Genomic DNA, 20,902 nt, shown 5'->3' with positions numbered 1-20,902 from the left:
ACTGAGCCTCCTGAGGGGCCGTGTGTGCAGATCTAGGATCTGCGTCTGGAGAAGACTGAGGGGTGGGCAGTGACTCATCCTTGTCCTTCTGACGCCCGGACACAGGCCTGAGCCCCTCACTCCACCGTAGGCAAAACGAGGCAGACTACCTGAGTGTTGTCTGGGGGCCTGACTCCATCTCTTCACACGTACAGTCTTTTGAGGCCTCTTGGTGTCCCCTCGAGTGTGGCATCTTATGACCCTCACAACATCAAGGGGTAAACCGAGGCTCCCTTGGTCACACGGCTGCTGGAGTTGCAGGGCTGTGAACACAGGCAGGCTGGCCCTAGTGACTGTGCTCTGGGCCCCAAGGTTGGGGCAGTGCAGGCCTCTGGGTGCTGGGTGCTGGCCGTAGGCCTCACCTCCCAGGAGGCCAGAGTTCCAGAAGGTGACTCGGAGGTTGCCAGTGGGTGACTGGAGCCCGTGGATGCCTTGCTCTGGGAGGGGGTGCTGTGGTTGCCGTGGTCACTGCAAAGAGGAGCGAGGGAGCGGCAGGCCCAGGAGGAGTCAGGCTTGGCTGTGCTCAGATGCCCTCGTGGCCCCGGGGCTCTGTCTGCATGAGCGATGGAGTGTGTGGCGGCCCAGGTGGGGACTGGGCGGTGGGGGGGTGACCCGGAGGCCTGGCTCCGGGCAGAGATGGCACTTGGAATCAGCCTCGGGCTGCCCGTCTGCCCGTCGGAGCCTGTCATTCATGCCCTAGGGCGGGGGGCCAACCAACTTTCGAGGGGCACCATGCCATGGCGACAGATGGGCATGGGGGAGCTGCCAGGAGCTGAGGCCAGCGGCCATTGTGTGTGTTGTAAGCCCAGCCCCTCACCAGCGCTCTCCCAGCCGGGACCAAATGCCTTCAGTTTCTTAGGAACAAAAATGCGAAGAACAGTGGGTGCCATGTTGGTCCAAGACCCCCAGAGGTTGGCACCGTACAGAGCCCTGCCCCCTCATTGACTTAGAGGCGCTCGACGTCCTCTAAGACACAGGGCCTGGGGTCCAGGGGGCACGAATCTCAACTGCTTCTTCAAGGTCCCTGTGACCTTGGCATATGACCTCCCCTCTGAGATTCACCATCACTCACCGGACAGTGGGCCAATATGCCTCTCCTGGACCTTGAAGTCACTGCCCCACTTTGCAGATGGGAGGCTTCATACTGTGTCACAGAGCTACTAGGTGGCAGAGCAGAACCTGAGGGGCGGGGAGGAGTGGAGAAAAATAGAAACAGCAACAACCCCAGGCACTGCGGGGAGCCCTTTGCACTGATCATCCTGTTTTATCCTTAGGATGATCCTTTGAGGCCAATGCTGCTGCCCCCATTTTGCAGAGGGGAAGACTGAGGCACAGTCAGCAGTAGTGGGATTTGAACCCAGGCAGTCTGGCTGTGGCGCCTGAGTGTTGAACTGCTGCCCGAATACTGTGGGAGGCTCTCTGCCATTGCAAAGCCCCACACTTGTTAAAAATGAGGCCTGCTTTGTCTCAATACCTCGGTTTGTCCACTCTACCTGTTGGGAGTGGGCTGGCTGCCCCCTGCCAGGATGCCAGGGTCTGGGTGTCTGACGGTGGTGGGGGAGTTGTTCAGCCCCCTCCAGCGGAAAGATGAGAACTGGTGCTCTCGGCGGAAGCCTGGATTGCGCTCTTTGGTCGAGCAGGAACAATTACTAATGACATTTAGAAAGAAATTAATGATGAGAAATGCAAGTTGGCATTTCAGGAGCACCAGTCAGCAGCCGCGCGTCAGCGCTCACAGGAGAGGCGAAGGGCGGGGGCCGGGCGTGGGGGGAAAGGGAGGAGACAGCAGAAATTAATTTTGCTGTGTCAATAATGAATGTGGCCCCACTAGCTCTGCTTCTGGAGTTTAGGCAGAATCAAGCATGGACTGCCTGGGGCTCGTCCAGGGGTGCCAGGGGATTCTCTTGTGTGCTGTGATATGTAGGGGCCAGAGCTGGTGCGGGTCCAGTTCCGTTTTCCTGCTCAGCGGCATCAGGGCCAGAGCGGGGCGGGCAGGGGACAGTGAGCCGGGAGGAGGCAGCCTTAGGACCAAGCCATGTGGGCTCATCCAGCTGCATCACTTAGCAAGCTGCTTTGCCTTTCGGTTGTGTTCATTTTTTGTTTTGTTTTTTTGTTGTGATGCGTGGCTTGCAGGATCTTAATTTCCCAACTGGAGATTGAGCCCGGGCCCTTGGCAGTGAAAGTGTGGAGTTCTAACCACTGGACCATCAGGGAAATCCCTACTTGGCCTTTCTGAGCCCTGGTAGACTGGGGACAATGGAGACATGTGAAGATAATGTATGAAGACCAGGCAGCCCAGTTTTGGCACATAGCAGGCACTCAATATATGGTCATTGTTACCACATTCCACTGACACATTTTAGGATGCACAGCTTTTCTCATTATAACATCTCTTACATTGGAATACCTCAGTCGGGTGTTATAGTGTAACTGGTCTTTTTTTTGTTTGCTTGTTGTGATATATCAAATATGGGAGCATCTTATACTCTCTGGGGTTTTAGAACAGATAAAATATGCCTTTGGTAGGAAGCATGGCAGAGGGTAAGGAGGAACCAAGATGCTGAAATTGTCTGAGAGAGGGACTGGGGTTCCCAATGGGAGCATACCAGCCCCTTCATTCTCATCAGAATGATGGAGAGGGGTCCCATCCAGCCTCCCCTCACATAGAAGGAAATGTCATTATCATGGTAACGTTGAACATTTGTACAGAGTGGAGGGTGAAGACTCATAGCCCATGGCCCTGGGATTTTGGAGACTTTAAAGGGCACAGTAAAGGACAGAAATGGTATGGACCTAACAGAAGCAGTGGATATTAAGAAGAGGTGGCAAGAATACACAGAACTATACAAAAAAGATCTTCATGACCCAGATAACCAGACGGTGTGATCACTCACCTAGAGCCAGAGATCCTGGAATGTGAAGTCAAGTGGGCCTTAGAAAGCATCACCACGAACAAAACTAGTGGAGGTGATAAAATTCCAGTTGACCTAAAAGATGATGCTGTTAAAGTGCTGCACTCAATATGCTAGCAAATTTGGAAAACTCAGCAGTGGCCATAGGACTGGAAATGCTCAGTTTTCATTCCAATCCCAAAGAAAGGCAATGCCAAAGAATGCTCAAACTAGTGCACAATTGCATTCATCTCACATGCTAGCAAAGTAATGCTCAAATTCTCCAAGTCAGGCTTCAACAGTACATGAACTGTGAACTTCTAGATGTGCAAACAGGATTTAGAAAAGGCAGAGAAACCAGAGATCAAATTGCCAACATCCACTGGATTATTGAAAAAGCAAGAGAGTTCCAGAAAAAGATCTACTGCTTTATTGACTACACCAAAGCCTTTGACTATGTGGATCACAACAAACTGTGGAAAATTCTGAAAGAGATGGGAATACCAGACCACCTTACCTGCCTCCTGAGAAATCTGTATGCAGGTCAAGAGGCAACAGTTAGAACTGAACATGGAACAGCAGACTGGTTCCAAATAGGAAAAGGAGTATGTCAAGGCTGTATATTGTCACCCTGCCTATTTGACTTATATGCAGAGTACATCATGCTAAATGCCAGGCTGGATGAAGCACAAGCTGGAATCAAGGTTTCTGGGACAAATATCAATAACCTCAGATATGCAGATGACACCACCCTTATGACAGAAAGTAAAGAAGAACTAAAGAGCCTCTTGATGAAAGTGAAAGAGGAGAGTGAAAAAGTTAGCTTAAAACTCAACATTCAGAAAACGAAGATCATGTCACTTCATGGGAAATAGATGGAGAAACAATGGAAACAGTGACAGACTTTATTTTTTGGGTTCCAAAATCACTGCAGATGGTGACTGCCACCATGAAATTAAAAGACACTTGCTCCTTGGAAGAAAAGCTATGACCAGCCTAGGCAGCATATTAAAAAGCAGAGACATTACTTTGCCAACAAAGGTCTGTCTAGTCAAAGCTACGGTTTTTCCAGTGGTCATGTATGGATGTGCGAGTTGGACTGTAACGAAAGCTGAGCACCAAAGAATTGATGCTTTTGAACTGTGGTGTTGGAGAAGACTCTTGAGAGTCCCTTGGACTGCAAGGAGATCCAACCAGTCCATCCTAAAGGAACTCAGTCCTGAATATTCATTGGAAGGACTGATGCTGATGCTGAAACACCAATCCTTTGGCCACCTGATGCAAAGAACTGACTCACTGGAAAAGACCCAGATGCTGGGAAAGATTGAAAGAGGAGGAGAAGGGAATGACAGAGGATGAGATGGTTGAATGACATCACCAACTCAATGGACATGAGTTTTAGTAAACTCCAGGAGCTGGTGATGGACAGGGAAGCCTGGTGTGCTGCAGTCCATGGGGTCACAAAGAGTCAGACATGACTGACTGAACTGAACTGAAAGGGTTGTCTATGTTTCAAAATTCAAATTTCCTATAATTACAGTGGTTAACATTAATATAGTCCTTATTACATGCCAGGCAGTGTTCTTAGCACTTCTATGCATTGAGACATTGAATCCTCACAATGCCTCTATTATTAAGATAACTGAGCTGAAGCGCCAAGACGTTAACTAACTCCAAGGCCACAGAGCTCGTCAGTGCTGGACCGAGGCCACCGGCCCCAGATTCTGTCTCTTTACTGCCACACTAAATTGCTAGATTTCTTGATTTTTCTGCAAATGAGAACTGACAGCCCCTGGACCACAGTCCTGCATGGCAACAATCAGCTGCCCTCTTTAGACACGGGAATGTGAGCTCTGGTTCAATACCACCCCCCACGTGGTCAGCCTCACCTGGTTCATTACCCACCCGGGCTCTGAGTTTGGGGCCCTGGAGCAGCACTTCACAGTTTGCAAATATCTCATTGGCGCCTCAACAGCTGGGAACCACTTGAAACATTCTTCACTCTCACCATTTTGCAGACCTGAAAACTGAGGCTGGGAAAGGGCAATAAAGCTGGGATAAGTGGGCCTGAGGTGGGAGAGGGGATGTCTTCCACCCACCTGCCTTTGGGTGTTTGAACAGGGAGGCAAGTGGGGCTCCCTGCTCTGCAGCTCAGTGACTGGCCCCCTCCTAAACCCAGATGTGGACACACAGGTCAGTAGCTGCACCTCTATGGCCCATCTCAGTTTCCCCATCCTTTCTGAAGCTGCCAGCTCAAAAACGTGGGCTCATCCATGCTTTGATGTTGACAGCGATGGCAAACCCTTGTGATTAGTAGTAACTGTGATAATATTAGACATCTGTGTACCATTTCACATATTGTAAGCACTTTTCTATATATTACCTAATTTGAAACTCATAACAAGGCTATGAGGTAGATGCTGTTTGTCCCATTTTTCACATGAGTAAATAGGTGCTTAAGTGAAGTGACTTGCCTTGGGTCATATCCATATATTAGGTGGCTAAAGCAGAGTTTGAACTCCAATCCTTCTCCCTCCTTCCCGCTTATTTGTCTCTGCCCTCCTCTTTCTCCTCCCATCCACTCATCTGCACATTTGTCCATTCATCCATCCATATATCCATGCATTTATCATTCACCCACTCATGCACCATCCATTTCTCCTTCCATCTAGCTGCACATCCGGCCGGCCAGCCATCAGTACTGAGTGCTAAGTGCTAGGAATTACACAGCTTTCATGACACGTTTCGGAGAAGGCAATGGCAACCCACTCCAGTACTCTTGCCTGGAAAATCCAATGGATGGAGGAGCCTGTTAGGCTGCAGTCCATGGGGTCTCAAAGAGTCATACACGACTGAGCAACTTTACTTTCACTTTTCACTCTCATGCATTGGAGAAGGAAATGGCAACCCACTCCAGTATTCTTGCCTAGAGAATCCCAGGTATGGCGGAGCCTGGTGGGCTGCCGTCTATGGGGTCGCACAGAGTTGGACACGACTGAAGTGACTTAGCAGCAGCAGCAGCATGACACCTTTCTCATATGCTCTTAATTCCATGCTTAACTGCTCTCCATCCCTCCTCTCACCCTAGAGCTGGGCGTGTTCCCCCCCGACACACACACACATGCACACACGCACACACACCCCTCTGATGAGTTGAGAGGAACAGGACAGACTGGGGATCTAGACAGTCCTTGGTTTGCCTCGTGGAAATCAGCAAGTTCTGGTGGTGGAAGGGAAGACAAAAGGCTGACCTACAAGATCAAGAGCAGAGCCACTGTGTGTGGGCAGTGATGATATGCCCACAGTTCGGTTGGAAGCTGAGTGTATACAAGGGCAGACGAGGCTTTGCAAGCTGGGCCACAGTGTTCATCCACCTCGTCAGCAGGCCCAGATCCCAAGGAGCCCTGCCTTTCTAGGTCAGTAAAGGTCACCCTTACCCCTCTGCTTTGTGCCAGACTGGACATCCTCTCCAAATGGACGAGGATATACCCCCAAGTGTTTTCATAAGAACCTTTGAGATCATTAAATATAATCGGTCTCAGCTGCAGTTTTGATCGCTGGTGCATGCACACAATTCATCACAGCAAATTAGGTCCATCTTCAGAACTTCTGGCCCTACAGCCTGGGGGTCTGTAGGCGAGAGGCTGGGCCATGTGGCTCTGGAAACCATTTGCGGGGGATGATAAGCCATGCTTTCCAAGGAGGACCACCCTCAGAATAATCTGCCAGGATAGCTTTCCCTCTGCAGGGGTTAATCTTCTAGAAATTTTGAGGATGCAGGAAAGTTTTCCTGTTAGCCAAAGTTTGGAAGAAAGACGAAATGGATATGATCAAAGTTTTAAAATACCATTTATAAGACCTGAAAACACTGGGTTAGTTAAGGGACCTGAACATACATGTTCTGTATAATTAGTGACCGTGTGACCTAGATTTTCCAGAACAGTCCTGATTTCAAGTATTTTGTCCCAACTGTTGGCTATTTGTCCTGATTTTTGGGCTTGTAAAATATGATGACTATCTATGGAGCTGAGTTTGCTCATCAAATTGATTTCAGAAAAAAATTACAAGGAAAAATTCTCCCCCACTCTTTTTCCCCCAACATGGCAAAGTATGCCATAGGCGTACCTCATTCTCGGCTTCCCATCTCCCTCACTAAAGGAGCAGAGGAACACGTCCATCCAGCAGGGTTTGAAAATTGTCAGTGCCCCAGTCCTTTGGACTTGGCGGTGACTGCACGGGAAGCCTGTCTGCAGTGTGGCTCAGGGCATGAAGGTCTACAGGTCTCACAAGGTACTCTGTCCTGCGATCTGGCCCCTGGAGCCAGGCCACTGGTGGTAGCCATAGGGCACTGCAGACGAACCCCTGTGCACCATGGGGGTGGAAAAGGCCTTGGTCTTGCAGCTATGTTGGCCAGTGATGTGTCGCCTAGATGCTGCAGCTCCAGCTGAGGCCTCTACAGGCTGCATCCTACTGCTACAGTCCATGCAAGTTCCAGCCTCCAACCTAGAACAAAATAGGTGAGGGTTACAGCTCAGGATCAGCCCTGGCATCTTAGCTGTAGAATGCAAAATCTCACACTTCCAATCTGCCTGTTTACAAAATAAGATCCCACTCATTTTCTGAAAAGATTGTGGTGAAATACACTCGGGGCTTCCCAGGTGGCGCTAGTGGTAAAGAACCTGCCTGCCAATGCAGGGGACATGGGTTCAATCCCTGGGTTGGGAAGATCCCCTGGAGAAGGAGATGGCAACCCACTCCAGTATTTTTCCTTGGAGAATCCCATGGACAGAGGAGCCTGGTGGGCCACAGTCCATGGGGTTGCAAAGAGTTGGACACAACTGAGCGACTAACACACAACATAAAATACACTTACATAAAATTTATCATTTTAACCACTTTTTTTTTCCAGCTGTTCGGGGTCTTCATTGCTGTGGGTGAACGGGGACTGCTCTTTGCTGTTGTTCACGGGCTTCTGATGGCGGTGGCCTCTCTTGTTCTGGAGCATGGGCTCTAAAGCACAGGCTTCATAGTTGGTGCACGGGCTTAGTGGCTCCGTGGCATGTGGGTCTTCCCTGACCAGGTTTCGAACCTGTGTCCCCTCCTTCGGCAGGCAGATTCTTTACCGCCAGACTACCAGGAAAGTCCTTACCCGTTTTTAGGTAGACAGTTCAGTGGCAGTAAGTACCTTCATGTGGTTGTGAACTATCACCACCATCCACAGATCTTTTCCATCTCCCCAAACGGAAACCGTGTCCCCGTGAGTGAGTGACTCCCCTCCGTCCTCCTGCAGCCCCTGGAAACCACCATCCTCCTTCCTGTCTCTCGGAACCTCATAGAAGTGAGTCATGCCGTCTTTGTCCTTCTGTGACCAGCTCGTTGCACTTAGCGCAGTGTCTTCAAAGGATCCCCCAACTTCTAAGGGAAAAGTATAACATGCCCTGGGCGGGGCTGGGGACACGGGAAAGAGGAGCAGCCTTGCGTCTTCTCCTCTCCCTGACCCTGTCAGTGGAGGCTTCGCCTCACTACCGTCTCTCACTGGCTGTTCTTACTGCATTTTTAGCAAACACAGGCTTGGAGCTGACACCGCCCAGCAGAGAAGGGAGAGACAAGGTCCCTGCCTGCAGCCCACAGCCTAGGGAGGGCCAGGGAAGCAGCCTGGTCATGGCAGGTTGAGGAAAGTGCTAGAGGGATACCTGTGCAGGTGCAGAGCTGAACCAAAACAGGGGTCTCTCATCACGTGGGCAGGAAGGGCTTTCCCAGGGCACAGAAGTCAGAGGCAGAGGAGCTTAGGGAGACAGGAGGGAGCCTCGGGGCCGTGGAGTGGCTGCCAGGAGGGCTGAGCAGGGAAAGAGCTTGGCCTGCTTGGGGAGCTGGGAGAAGGCAGTTGAGGCTTCAGGGCCAGCAGGCGCCAGACCTTGTAGGACTGTCAGGCCTGGGGTCCAGGGCCTGGATTTCTTCTGGGTGTGGTTGGAACCCACTGGGAGTTAAGCAGAGATCTCGCCTCCCTGCTCCCCGGAAGAGAGAATTTGGGACGTGCCTCTCACAGCTCTTTATTCTCCCAGCATCCCACTGCCATGAAGAGGGAGCCAGAGTGGAAACCAGGGCCACTGGCAAGTGGGGGCTGACAGGTGTGTCCCCGAAGTGGTGTGAGTCAGGGCGGGTCAGCTGCGCTATGTGTTAATCGCTTCGGCCACGGCCGACTCTGCTACCCCTCTGTCCATGGGATTCTCCAGGCAAGAATACTGCAGTGGGTTGCCATTCCCTTCTCCAGGGGATCTTCCCAACCCAGGGATTGAAGCCGAGTCTCCTGCATTGCAGGCAGATTCTTTACCATCTGAGCCACCTATGTGAGGAGACAAAAAACCAAAATAACAATAACCGACCCTGAACCATTTTCAGCATGTTGTCAGTGTAATGTCTGTGTGTGTGTGTGTGTGTGTGTGTGTGTGTGTTCACACCAGCACACTGGGATTGGGTGGTGTTCATGACTGTGTGTGACTGTGGTGTGCCTGTGAGACTGTGTGTGTGTGGCTGTCCATGAGTGTGTGTATCTGGGCTTTCCTGATGGCTCAGCGGTGAAGACTCTGCCTGCAGTGTAGGAGACACAGGAGATGTGGGCTTGATCCCTGGGTCGGGAAGATCCCCTGGAGGAGGACATGGAAACCCACTCCAGTATTCTTGCCTGGAAAATCCCATGGACAGAGGAGCCTGGTGGGCTGTAGTCCACAGGGTCGCAAAGAGTCAGACACGACTGAAGTGACAGCATGCATGCACACACGTGTGTATCTGTGTGCATTTCATTTGGGGGTACCTGTGTGTGTGTGTTTGGAACCCAGTGGGGGATCGTGCAGAGATCTCCCACTTCCCCTCTCCCTGGATGTGTGACTGCAGGGCATCCATGAGTGTGTGTGTTTGGGGGTGGGCAGAGGAGCCCATCATACCATACTGAGCTCATAAGTGCCCCCAAGGGCAGTCCCCCCATGATGCCTGGCCCTCTCCTTCCCCATGAGGCACAGTGGGTGATGGCTGGGATGATTCTCAACTTCTTTAGAAGAAAGGGAGGTACGAGGGGGATTATCGTCAAGACTCTTGAACGCCATGGCAAACTGGTGCTCTTCTCTCAGAGTGCTTGAGGGAGGGGCTGCCTGGAAAGACGGACATTTTAGCACTTCAAAATGTGACCCTAGGGAAGGCGGGTTTCCCAGACTTGCTCCCACCTGGCATACCTGGAAACCCTCAGGCTGCGCCCCTGGAAGGCACCCATGTAGCAGCGGTACCCAGGACCTGGGGGACTGTGCCAGCCTCAGCAGAGCTTCCTCTTCTGTCCTCCATCCTAATGATGGGCCACGTGCCACCTAATAGCACTGCCTGCCCTCCCCACTGCCCTGGGCATCAGCCACTCTGTGTACCGGGAGACACCTCAGGTGTCTGGAGGGCCTCTCAGAATACCAGCAGCCTCAAGCTGGCAGCCCTGGGGGCCAGATGTGACCTGCAGACATGTTTTCATTGGGTGATCATGCTTTACACATTGAGATGTTTTGTATATATTTTTTAAAAATCTCCCATTTTTCAGTTTTTCCTGCAGAACCAGACATGCTGGCCACACTGGGCCTGCATTCCCACAGGACCGCAATTGCCCGGAGCCCACGAGGGCTGGCTCTTTCCGGTGAGGCTGGGGTTGCTGGGAGGGCACAGTGCTCGCCGTGCCTTACAGCTTTGCACCTGGCCGGCTTGCTGGTGGACCTCACAGCACCCTGAGCAGCAGGCTGCGGTCCCGTCCAGGCGTGGCTGTGCATGGTCAGGGAGCCCTACCACACAGCCATGTCTCCCCAACATCAGCCTCTGTGTTTCAGTTTATTAACCCTCACTGTGAGTTTAGCAGTAGCAGTGTTAGTCGCTCAGTCCTGTCTAACTCTTTGCGACCCCACAAACTGTAGCCCGCCAGGCTCCTCTGTCCATGGGATTCTGCAGGCAAGCATACTGGATTGCCATTCCCTTCTCCAAAGGATCTTCCTGACCCAGGGATTGAACCCAGGTCTCCTGCATTGTAGGCAGATTCTTTACCTTCTGAGCTACAGGGAAGATCTAACTGTGAGCTTGGAGCCCACTAATAGGGTGTTCCGTGTGCGTGGTGTGTGGTCTTCTTTGACCATCACTAAGACCAGCAGACGTGCTCTCGGGGAGGAGGAGAACACCCTTCCCTCTCGTGGTCTTGGGAGCCCACTCTTCACACACCTTTTTTTTTATATATATGTTTTCTTTTCTTTATCTGGCTGCCTTGGTTCTTAGTTGCTGCACGGGGCTCCTCGTTGTGTCAGGCGGGCTCTCCAGTTTGGGTGCACAGGCTCAGTAGTTGCGAGGCGCGGGCTTAGTTGCCCCAAGGCATGTGGGATCTTACTTCCCCCACCAGAGATCGAACCCTCAACCCCGGCACTGCAAGGCGGATTCTTAACCGCTGGGCCACCAGGGAAGCCCCCCAGTGCCATTTTTAACGGAGCGTCAGCGCTGCTGCCTACGCCTCTCCTCCCACTCTGGTGGCCTGTGTGACCCGATTCCCGCCTTGCTCCAGCCGGGCGCAATCCTATCGTTCAGACACCCGACTCAGACTCTTTGCAGGCAGGGGGCTGTGCCTCATTCGTATTTGAGATGAACCCCAGGAGCTCGTTCCAAGCAGGCGCTTGGCTGTGTTTAGCGTGGACTTCCCGGTGACCAGGGTCAGGCCAGCGTAGTGTCCCCACCTGGGAGGGGCCCAAGTCCACACGCAGGGAAGTCGTGGCCACCTGGCGTGTTATGGCCGAAACCCTCGGTTCTCGGCCCTTGGTCCCAGAGTGTGCTGGGTACCCGGCCCCCGAGGGACCCCACCTCCCTTTCGAGAAGCAGCAAGAGTGGCAGCCACATTAACTCCGGACTCGGGGGGTCAGGCTTGTCGCCGAGGAGAGGCGGATTGGTAAACAGCCCTGGAGAGATTTCACCTTCCTCTGCCCATGACACGGCCATAAACCCTCGTTTTCCCTTGCACAGCTGCTTGGTAAAAGTCTAGTGGCTTGCCTGTGATTCTGTGCTCACAAACAGACCAGCTGGGCCCATTTGCATGCTGAAGTGCAGCTCCCCGGAGCCTGCGGGCCCTCTGGGCAGGTATTATTAGCTCCCTTGTTTTGTTGGGTGACTCTGAATGGGAGCCTGTTTACGGGCTGAGTTCCTAATAGAAGGCTTCAGTTCCCTCCTAATAATCTATTCTCCAGTGGGTTTTATTTCCAAAGCACAGCCGTATAGAACCTGACCCCTTGGGAGTTCATTGGGCTTTTTTTTTTCTTCTTCTTCTTTTTCACAACAACATTTTCTCCCACATTTTCACTCGAAGATATTTTTCCCGCTCCTGGGACTGGTTGTTGGTCACGCTCCCTGCTTCGGGCTCTTGGGTCCTGGGTGCTGGAGAGAGAGGTTTAGAGGGGGTGCTCTCTTGCCCACCTGAGGTCCTTAGAGCAGTGGAGAGGATGAAAGAAAGTAGACGTTCAGCTCCTTTGGGGATACGAGCAGCAGCAAAGGTCAAAGGCTCTTTCTCACATGCCCCCAGGTGACTTGAGGTCCGCAAAACTGCTCCTGTTCGGGGTTCTGCCAGAAAGTGGCAGACTCCCCTCCCCGGAAAGCTAACCCCACTGTTCCCCGGAAGCTGGAATCCCCCTCCATGCCAGGAGATCTGGATGAATTGAGGCAGTCACATGAGAGACAGACTTCCCCAGCTAAACGGGTGCGACGCTCACTTCCCGCTGTTCCGGAGTGGCAGACGACAGCCCGTCTGGCTGTCTGGGAGGCAGGGCCAGGGAAGCCCCACACACGTCCCCACGCACGGAGGGGCTGCCTGGGCCTTGTAGGACATCTCGGGCTTTGTCTTAGACTGGCGGGTCACCAGCTTCACTCTGGACCCTCCTGATGCTGAATGGTGTCCCTTCCACACCAGCAAACCTCTCCACGCCCTCTGTGCAGACGGGCAGCTGTCAGCCAGAAAGGTGGGCCGGGAGCGGGGGAAGTGGGGCGCAGACACGTCAGAGCTGGGGCCCCCAGGAGAGCGACTGCGTCACCGGGCAGGCATTTAGAGGGAACCTCGGCCATCACTCACTCCTAATTTTCATGACGTGCATTAGCTAAATTGTGTTCTGAGTATTCATTCAGCTCTGTTTATGGCGTGCTCTCGAGTGCGCTTACCGTTTGTCAGAAGTGCAAACTAGCGAACATACGAGCCTTTAAGACAGGCCATCTGTTCGTCTTAGACCCTTGGACGATTGTCAAACGCTTCTAAAAATAAGTGCTCACTAGCAGAGAGGGGCTGCCCAGGTGATGCGCAGCGGAGAGGGAGGCGGGCTGCCTGCGCCTGAACCCTCCCCGAAGGGAAAGATACGTGCGGGTACCAGGGGCCGGGAGGGGGTGTTACGGGAAGAGCCGAGGGAGATGAGAGCACGAAGGTCCTACCGGAGGACCCTTCTGGCTGGAGGTGTGTGCAGCTCCCTGTTCCTTGACTCTCGTGTAACTCCACAGCTCAAATACCTTCGATGGCTCCCCATGGCCCAGATTTAAGGGCAAGCTGCCTCGTCTGGCATCAAGGAACCTCATCAATAAGGCCCCCGCCTTCCTTTCCAGGCTTGTCTCCATGGCACATGCCCTGTGCTTCTGCCAAGCTGAATTATTCATTGTTCCCCCAACATATGCTGCACTTTTCACATTTTGCAGACAGACGAGGGCTCTGCTGAAGAGTGGGCTCTGCATACAGACTGCACGGGTGCAGCCCCCGCACCGCCATTACCAGCTGTGGGACCTCCATGCTGTGCCTCAGTTTTCTCATCTGTGAAATAGGGATAGAGAGTACTTAGTCCCCGGGGTTGCCGTGAGGCTTAGCTGTGATTGTTGTCAGGATCCTTCACACCATCAGCCTTTGTCTGAGTGGTCCCATCTCCCTGGAAAGTGAGCACGTGCCCACACACGCACACACACGCGCACACGCGCTCGCACTAATGCAAATCCTAACCTAAGCAATCCTCAAAAGGGCAGCTTGGAGGCCAGCTTTCTCGTTAAACTCCTCCCAATCAGAAATCAGCTCTCCATCCTTCAGCCATGAGCTGGTAGAAGGCCAGAATATGCCTCACTCTGTCTCTCCTCTGTCTCTGTCCACTGCACACGGCAAGGCTCCATGTTTGCTAAATGAACCAATACCAGAACCTCTCTTAGCCTGAACAGGCCTGCAGCATTAGCCCGAAGGATCTACCTTTTTCCTGGAAACGAATTTTCCCGTGGCTAAGGCAGGTTCTTGGACTTGATCCCCGCTCCTGAAGTCTGCTCTTTGTAAAGCCAGCCTTGTGAGAGCTACTGGGTCGGAAGCCACCAGGGACTGGCCCAGCGGTGGGGAGAAAGGGGACGGACCACAGCCTCTTCCCCAACCAGAGGCAAGTGATGTGGTCAAGGTGAGGCCAGCTGTGATCTGCAGGTGGGGCTGGGTGAGTGGGCAGGTGGGATGTTCTTGGGTGCGGGGCTGTGTCCCTGCACCCTTACATCTGCCATGGGGATGTGAGGCTAAGCCCTGGGACTTCTGCTGTGCACTTTGGGAGTGAGGCTCTTTGAGTTCAGGCCCCTGCCACACTGTGGAGCTGTGAGCTCCTCAAGGAAGAGGCTGGGGCTCCCCCAACTCTGTGTGTCCAGGGCCTCTGTGAACAACTGTTGGAAGGGGTGCGTGAATGACCGGAAGAGGACACGCCTCCTCCCTTCCTTACAAAGTCTCTGTGAGGTTCCCCACCTCACCAGACATCCGACTGTTCCCTGGCGGGAGGGAAAGCAGTGGCTTGTGGGTGCAGAAGTTGTAGCCAGGGGGCTGCGGGGAGGGGGCCATGAAGAGAGGGCCTTTATCAGACCCTGCTGCTCCAGGGATAGGACTGTCCAAGGTGCTGCCTTCTCCGGAGTGGTCCTGAGATCTCGCCAGCCCTCTTGGTGCCATGGGGGTACCAGCAGGAGCAAACGGCCCCTTGCTCCCAGATCTCATGACACTCCCAGAGCATCATGAACACCGTCTATGGGGTGTATGGAGCACGTCCTCTTAGCCAGTCTGCAATAACTACACTTAAACTATCTCCTGAGGCCTCAGGGCATCTTAGGATGTGGGCTCGGTTATTGCTGCTCCCTCCACCCCAAGTCCCCCAGAGGTCAACGTCACGTGGCTAGTAAGTGGCAGAACCAGGATTCAAACCGAGGAGCCAGCACCTCTCAGCCCATAAGGGCTCGCCGCCTGCCTTGCCATCCCCCTAAGCAGGGGCTAGCACGAATGGGGCACGTGCGAAGGACCAGGCGAGGTGCCAGGACTTTAGAGATGCTTTGTCATCAGCGTGGCGGGAGCACAGGAGGGGCAGCCCATAATGACCAGCAGTGCGGAGAAATCCTCTCCAGCCCACGCCCGTGCATCTCAGGGGGTGCAGAGCAGTCTCTTATTGCCTCGCAGGCAGAGTTTTCCATGCCACCAGGCACCCAGCATGTTTAAGCATCGCTGGTCTTTTCTACTTGACTCTGCGGTGGGTGGGCATCAAAGGGACACCAAGCAGGGTCTCAGACCAAGGGACAGAAAACAGAACCACAACCTGGAGAAGAAATCCTGACCAGGAAGGGACACACCAGTGTGTGTGTGTGTGTGTCTGCATGTGCATATGTGTGTGTGCACATGATTCGTACGCATGCCTATTGTGGGGCCCTGTTGAGCCAGGGATGCCTCCTGGAACAATGAAGCCAGAACAGGACCCCACCTGGCGTGTGCCAGTGTGTGTCTGCGCTTCTGGGAGGACGGTCCAGCCACAGACTCCATGATTCTGATGCTCCCTCACTACCCAGACCATACCCTGGCTTGGGCCCTGGATCCGGGTTATTTTACTGCCGACTTCCTAGTGACAAACAAGGCGGCTCTCACCTAGCAGGGTATTTAGTAAAAAGGTTTGTTGAAAGAAAGAATAACTATGTAAATGAATGTGAGGGTGTGACCGAGGGATCCTCCGCGGCCACAGTCCTCTGGGGATGACTTCCACAGACACAGGGTTCACCAGGACCCCAGCCGGGGCCCGACCGGCCCCTCTCTCGCTTCTATCCCAGGGAGCTGACGGCTCTGGGCACCAGGCAGAGGCGGCCGGCACCGGCCTTTCCAGAAACCTCCGGCACCAGAGCCGCACAGAGCGGATGGATCTCCGCTGCAAACCAGGGCCACCCACCACCTCCCTCCCGTTCTCCCGTTTTATTTTTCTCACCTGCTCCTCGGCCCACACCTGCGTCTCCCTGGCAGGCACCGAGGCCCGTGTGGATGCCAGACCCCCCCGTCTCTCGGCGCCTTCCCCGTCCTTGCCGGCTGCCACCCCCGCCCTCGCCCCGGCCTTTATGAGGCCGGGAAAGTGTTCTTCTGCGGTTCGGTAGCATCTTTAAAAAACGATTTTCTTGCTTCTCGGAAGGGGCTAAATATAGCACAGGCATAAACAGAGAAATAGACATTAAGCTAAAATGCCCTTGTGAGAACCATGCCGGGTGCAAGGAACTCTAAGAAGACTTGATGAAGCTCCCCCATCCCTGGAACCGACCGCAGCTCCAAGCCGTGGGGGTAAGCAGCCCGGCTTTTTAGGGTTATTGAACTGTGCCGTCGGCGGAGCTGCTCAGCGCACAGGTGCGTTAGTGGTTGGTGAGTCCTGGGGACGGTCCCCGCCACCCCTCTGCCCTTCCTGAGGAGGAGCTGGTGCCGGCTTGTCCTGGCATGTGGGCTTCTCAGCACCCCCACCCCCATAATTACTGGGCGGCCTTGACCCGGCTGCATCAGAGCTATCATACTGCACCCAAGTCTGGGTGTCTCTTGGCACATCCCCGCTTCCACAGTCAGGATTGCGGGCTGAGCCGAGCTGGAGTCATCCTCTCCCTCCCCTATGCCCGTCCCAGGGCAGAGCCTCCAGCAGGCGCTTCACAGCTCAGTGCTGAATGAATTCTGGTGCCTGGCCCCGTCCCTGCATTGAGTTTCAACATTTCCATCTGCTGGGACGTCCTGGGCTTTTTGTTCCTGGAGAACTTCAGGAAAGGAAGTTTCACCCCACTGTCTCAGGACCCTCTTTGAGGAAGTTCTTCCTTGAGTCTAACCGAAAAGCCACCAGCTCCTGCTCCTTAAGAGAGAAAGCTACTGTTGTTTTCGCCTGAGAAATGGCATTTGTTCCTGAACCGTCCTCATCAGCGGTCCTAGGCGTAGGTTCCCCCCTCCAGGATTTCTGTACCTGGCTGAGCTGCTGTGGACCACGTGGGTCACACAGGCCCTGCCCTTGGCATCTTGGCAAGAGGCTGCTTCATTATCCAGAGAGCCCCGGACACTGCCTTTTCCCTTGTTGCTGCTGGGTAGCCCTGAGGAGTCTGTGAAGATCAGACATCATCTGGTTTTCTGCTGCTTATGAAACAGAGTCCATGTTCAAGGGCATTCAGGGCTCCCGGCAGTCCTCTGTGACCTCTGTGCTGGGATCACCCCACTGGTGCCTGCACTGGTCGGGCTTATTCCAGCCTCCATACCTTCCTCTATGCTGTGCCCCCGCTTTGGACTGTCCTCTCCCCTTACCATGCATCCTTCCTGTACACACCTTCATTTATTTATCCTTCCACTGATGCAAAAATATTTACTGTGTCTACTTGGTATCAGACCCTCAGAATCAAAATTTGAGAACAAAGTCAGAGCTATACATGTTTACCTTCTTAATACCCCCCTCCCCCCACAACCCCGTGCAAATCAAGAAGGACCTGACCGCACCCAGGGAGCCCGGGCAACAGGGCACTGTTAACTGACTGGCTGTTGGCAGGGTGGGAGAGTGAAACCACCACATTGTTCTTTGCTGGAAGCTGCACCTGTGACACCGCTGCTGGACGTGGTGGGCCCAGGGGTCCGATCAGCACAGTGAGCAGCCCTGGGCCAAACTCGGTGGGACTGAGAGAGGAGATGATGCCATCCCCCCCCCCACCGTCTGCCGCTCAGCAGAGGCAGCCAGCCTGGCACCTGGGAGGCACTTGCACGTGTAGGAGGTGGGCTGGAGATGCCTTGAGTGGCTCCTGGGAGGGGAAGCAGAGGACTTCAAGAGAGCATGGTTGGGAGGAGAGAAGGGGTGGGAACTGAGTGAGCAAAGGCCCGGGAGCTGGGAGGATGGTTTGATGTAGGGTGGGCTCCGCTCCCTGCAGGACCGGCTGCCTATCCCTGCACAAGTGCAGGGAGAGGTGCCTCGGCTGGAGGGTGGGCGTTCCCATGGAAACCGCCGCATCCCATCTGTGGCCTCAGACAACCTGCCTTGCGCCTCTGGGTCCCTGACACCCCCACCGAGGTGCCAGGCCAGGATGGCAGAGTTGTTGCTCGTGTCTGGAAAGGAGTTTGGATGATCCACAGACTGGGTGCCCATGGGGAGGTAAGGTGCTGTGGGAACCCTGCCATCTCGCTCAAGCTCCTGGCTCTCTTGGATCCGTTGCCACCCCCTCCTGCTTCCTGGCTGGGTGTATTTTAGCCTGTCTGAGCTTCAGTATCCTTTTTACCATGTCCTACCTTGTAAGCCCGCAGTGGGGACTGAAAGAGGTGTGCCTTCAACCACACAGAGCACCTGTGCTGGTCAGAGTCCGGCCATGTGGCCTGTGCCCCGGAGCACAAGGAAGGAGGCAGCAGGGCTTGGTAGCTCCGAGCTGCTGGAGTCAGCAAGCATCTGCCGTGTGTGGTCGGGGCGCTGCCTCTCCCGGCCAGGGTGCTGCCTCTCCCGGGCCGTGCGATTGCCGGAGGGGTTGGCGACATCACCAAGGAGACAGCAGCCATGCCCGCCGTGGGAAGCGGCTGCCGCAGGGGCCCTGGGCTGGGGAGCGGGGGTGGCCCCAGGCCTCCCCGCGAAGCTGCGGGCATCCTGTGGTCGCCCTCGCAGTCCAGTCCTGGAGCCCAGGAGAGAGATGCAGAGCCGCGCCTGACCCCTGGTGGTCATCGGCAGAACTGCAGGAGCGGCTCCCAACCCTGGAGGAGTCGCTGCGCTGGAGGGGCGCCCAGGTCTGCGGAGGCAGTCCATTCTTGGGGAGCTGCTTCTGTACGGGGGTCCTGTGCTGCTCCCCACGGCGGGGCTTCTCTGGCCTGGGTGGATTCCGCTTCCTTTCTCCAGGTGCCATGAGATTGAATACCACCTGAGGCTTTGATGAGATTGGTCTGGATTTGGAATACAGACCACTGAAAAAGAAATAAAAAGATAGGCTCTTAAGAGGCCAAACGCCAACCCCAGCCCCAGGCCACTGGCTCCTGGGGAAACACCTACACTGCCTTTCTGCTCTGGCTGGCATGAGGGAAGAGCTGACTTGGGCCATGGAGAGACGGAAGCGTTTAGCCAGAGGGTTCCACCCAGGCCCTCTATTCCCAGGCAGATTCGAACTGTACACAAGGTCCTTCTGGCCAGAGCACTGTCATATGACGGCACAGGCAGGCTCCCTCCCCCGGGCCCTCCCGGCGTGGGTGGGGGGTGACCTGGCCCCTGCCTCCGCCATAGGCACTGCGGCCGCCCACTGTCTGAGCGCATCGGCGCCGCTCTGGCGTTTCTTGGCTGAAGAGCTGCATGGCACACATGCTGTATCCCTCCACCAGGCTCCGAGCATCTCCCCGGAAGGACCGTGGAGGGGATCTGGGGGAAGCCTGCAGGCGATCGGATATAATTTCCTCCTGATCATTAGAGCAAAAGGGAGATGGAGAGGTGAACAGGGATGTTTTCAATAACCCCTGCCTGCGCAGCCTTTCCCCTCTCCCTCCAGATAGCCAGTCCCCGTGGTAAGACCTGAATGGTCTAAAAACAAAAATTCACAGGGAGCCCAGGTTGGCAGCAACAGGAACCCATCCCCAAGCCCCGAATCAACTTGGCGTCTTGGCTGCTGCGTCGCCAGAGCACTTTTTCGTTCTTGCATTTTGTTTTGTCATAATCGAAATGCTTTTCTGTGGCTCTCGGCTTAAATGCACCGAGTGGGAGGGGACGGGCATGCTCTCCATTCTTCTGCCTTCATGCGTGTCTCCTTTCTTCGCCTTTGCAGAACCACACGATGAGCCAGCATGCACAGTGAGGGACCGCTCGACAGGACTCCTCTCCGCAGAAGGCTTGCCGGAGACGCCGTGGGGAGGGCCATTTGAACATTACATCCAATCAAAGTGTCATTTGCAACCCAGATGTAAAACTCTAATGATTTGGCCATGAGGCGCTGCTATTATAAGCAGCTGGAAATGAATATTAATGGCAGAGATTAAAAGTATTCCATGCTCAGTATTTTTTATTGTCCTGCTACAGCTAGTGTGCTTTTAGAGTTTCCGCCGCAGACTACATTTCTAGAGTTAGAGAAACCCGCTTTTGGAAGCGATTGTCCTTTGTTCCTTCATGTATTATATTGATAGTTTTTTTTTTTTAAAAAAAGGATTAGTGTGATTTTTTTTCTTCGCTTCTTATTTTTCTTTCTTGTTTTTCTTTCCCCCCCTTCTGTTAACTACTTTTTAATTGCAATTCTAGGTAATTGTGCATCGTGATGTGATTGCTTGGCTATTGTCTGAATATTTCCTTTTAATTTTTTTAATTAAAGACTAATGCTTTGATTGGATTTGCCAGTTCACCGGACAGTGATTAAAACTATGTAATGAATATAATCGGTTTCAGTGCAACTGGATGGTCTGCTTTTAAATGTGACTTAATCTGACTGCAGTAACTAGTACAGTTCAATAAAGGGAATCCATGCGATTAGCATCCGCCTGCCTGGTTCTCTCCTCCCCAGCCCAGGGCTGTGTGGGGGCTGTCGTCACCTACAGGGTACGTTCCTGTGGATCACACATGCTCATGGAGTGTGCTTGGACTCAGTCACTAAGTCATGTCCAAGTCTTTGCAACCCCATGAGCTGTTGCCTGTCATGGCTCCACTGCCCAGGCAAGAATACTGGAGTGAGTTGCCATTTCC

The 20,902-nt window shown here is 53.8% G+C and overlaps 1 protein-coding gene across 10 annotated transcripts in view; it reads left to right on the top strand.

Moving 5' to 3' along the window:
* ZNF423 (zinc finger protein 423) overlaps positions 1 to 20,695 on the top strand; it is a 345,388-nt gene extending 324,693 nt beyond the window's left edge. For 6 of the 10 annotated variants that reach the window (XM_086350574.1, XM_086350577.1, XM_086350578.1 and 3 more), the window contains 2 exons: positions 10,504 to 10,596; positions 19,998 to 20,695. In XM_086350574.1, coding sequence (XP_086206700.1) covers positions 10,504 to 10,596; positions 19,998 to 20,027 — 123 coding nt within the window. In that variant the 3' untranslated portion in view covers positions 20,028 to 20,695. Of the gene's footprint in view, positions 1 to 8,220; positions 8,370 to 10,503; positions 10,597 to 19,997 lie in introns of those variants that run through there. The other 4 variants (XM_086350576.1, XM_086350575.1, XM_086350583.1 and 1 more) reach the window with 2 other exon arrangements.
* Positions 20,696 to 20,902: the final 207 nt, after the last annotated feature.

This window comes from Bos grunniens, chromosome 18 (genome assembly GCF_055505025.1).
Source record: "Bos grunniens cultivar Pamir isolate PY7600 chromosome 18, Bosgru_T2T1.0, whole genome shotgun sequence".
Lineage (NCBI taxonomy): Eukaryota > Metazoa > Chordata > Mammalia > Artiodactyla > Bovidae > Bos > Bos grunniens.
The sequence above is the reverse complement of the archived record's forward strand: the minus strand, read 5'-3'. Positions and strand labels throughout refer to the sequence as shown.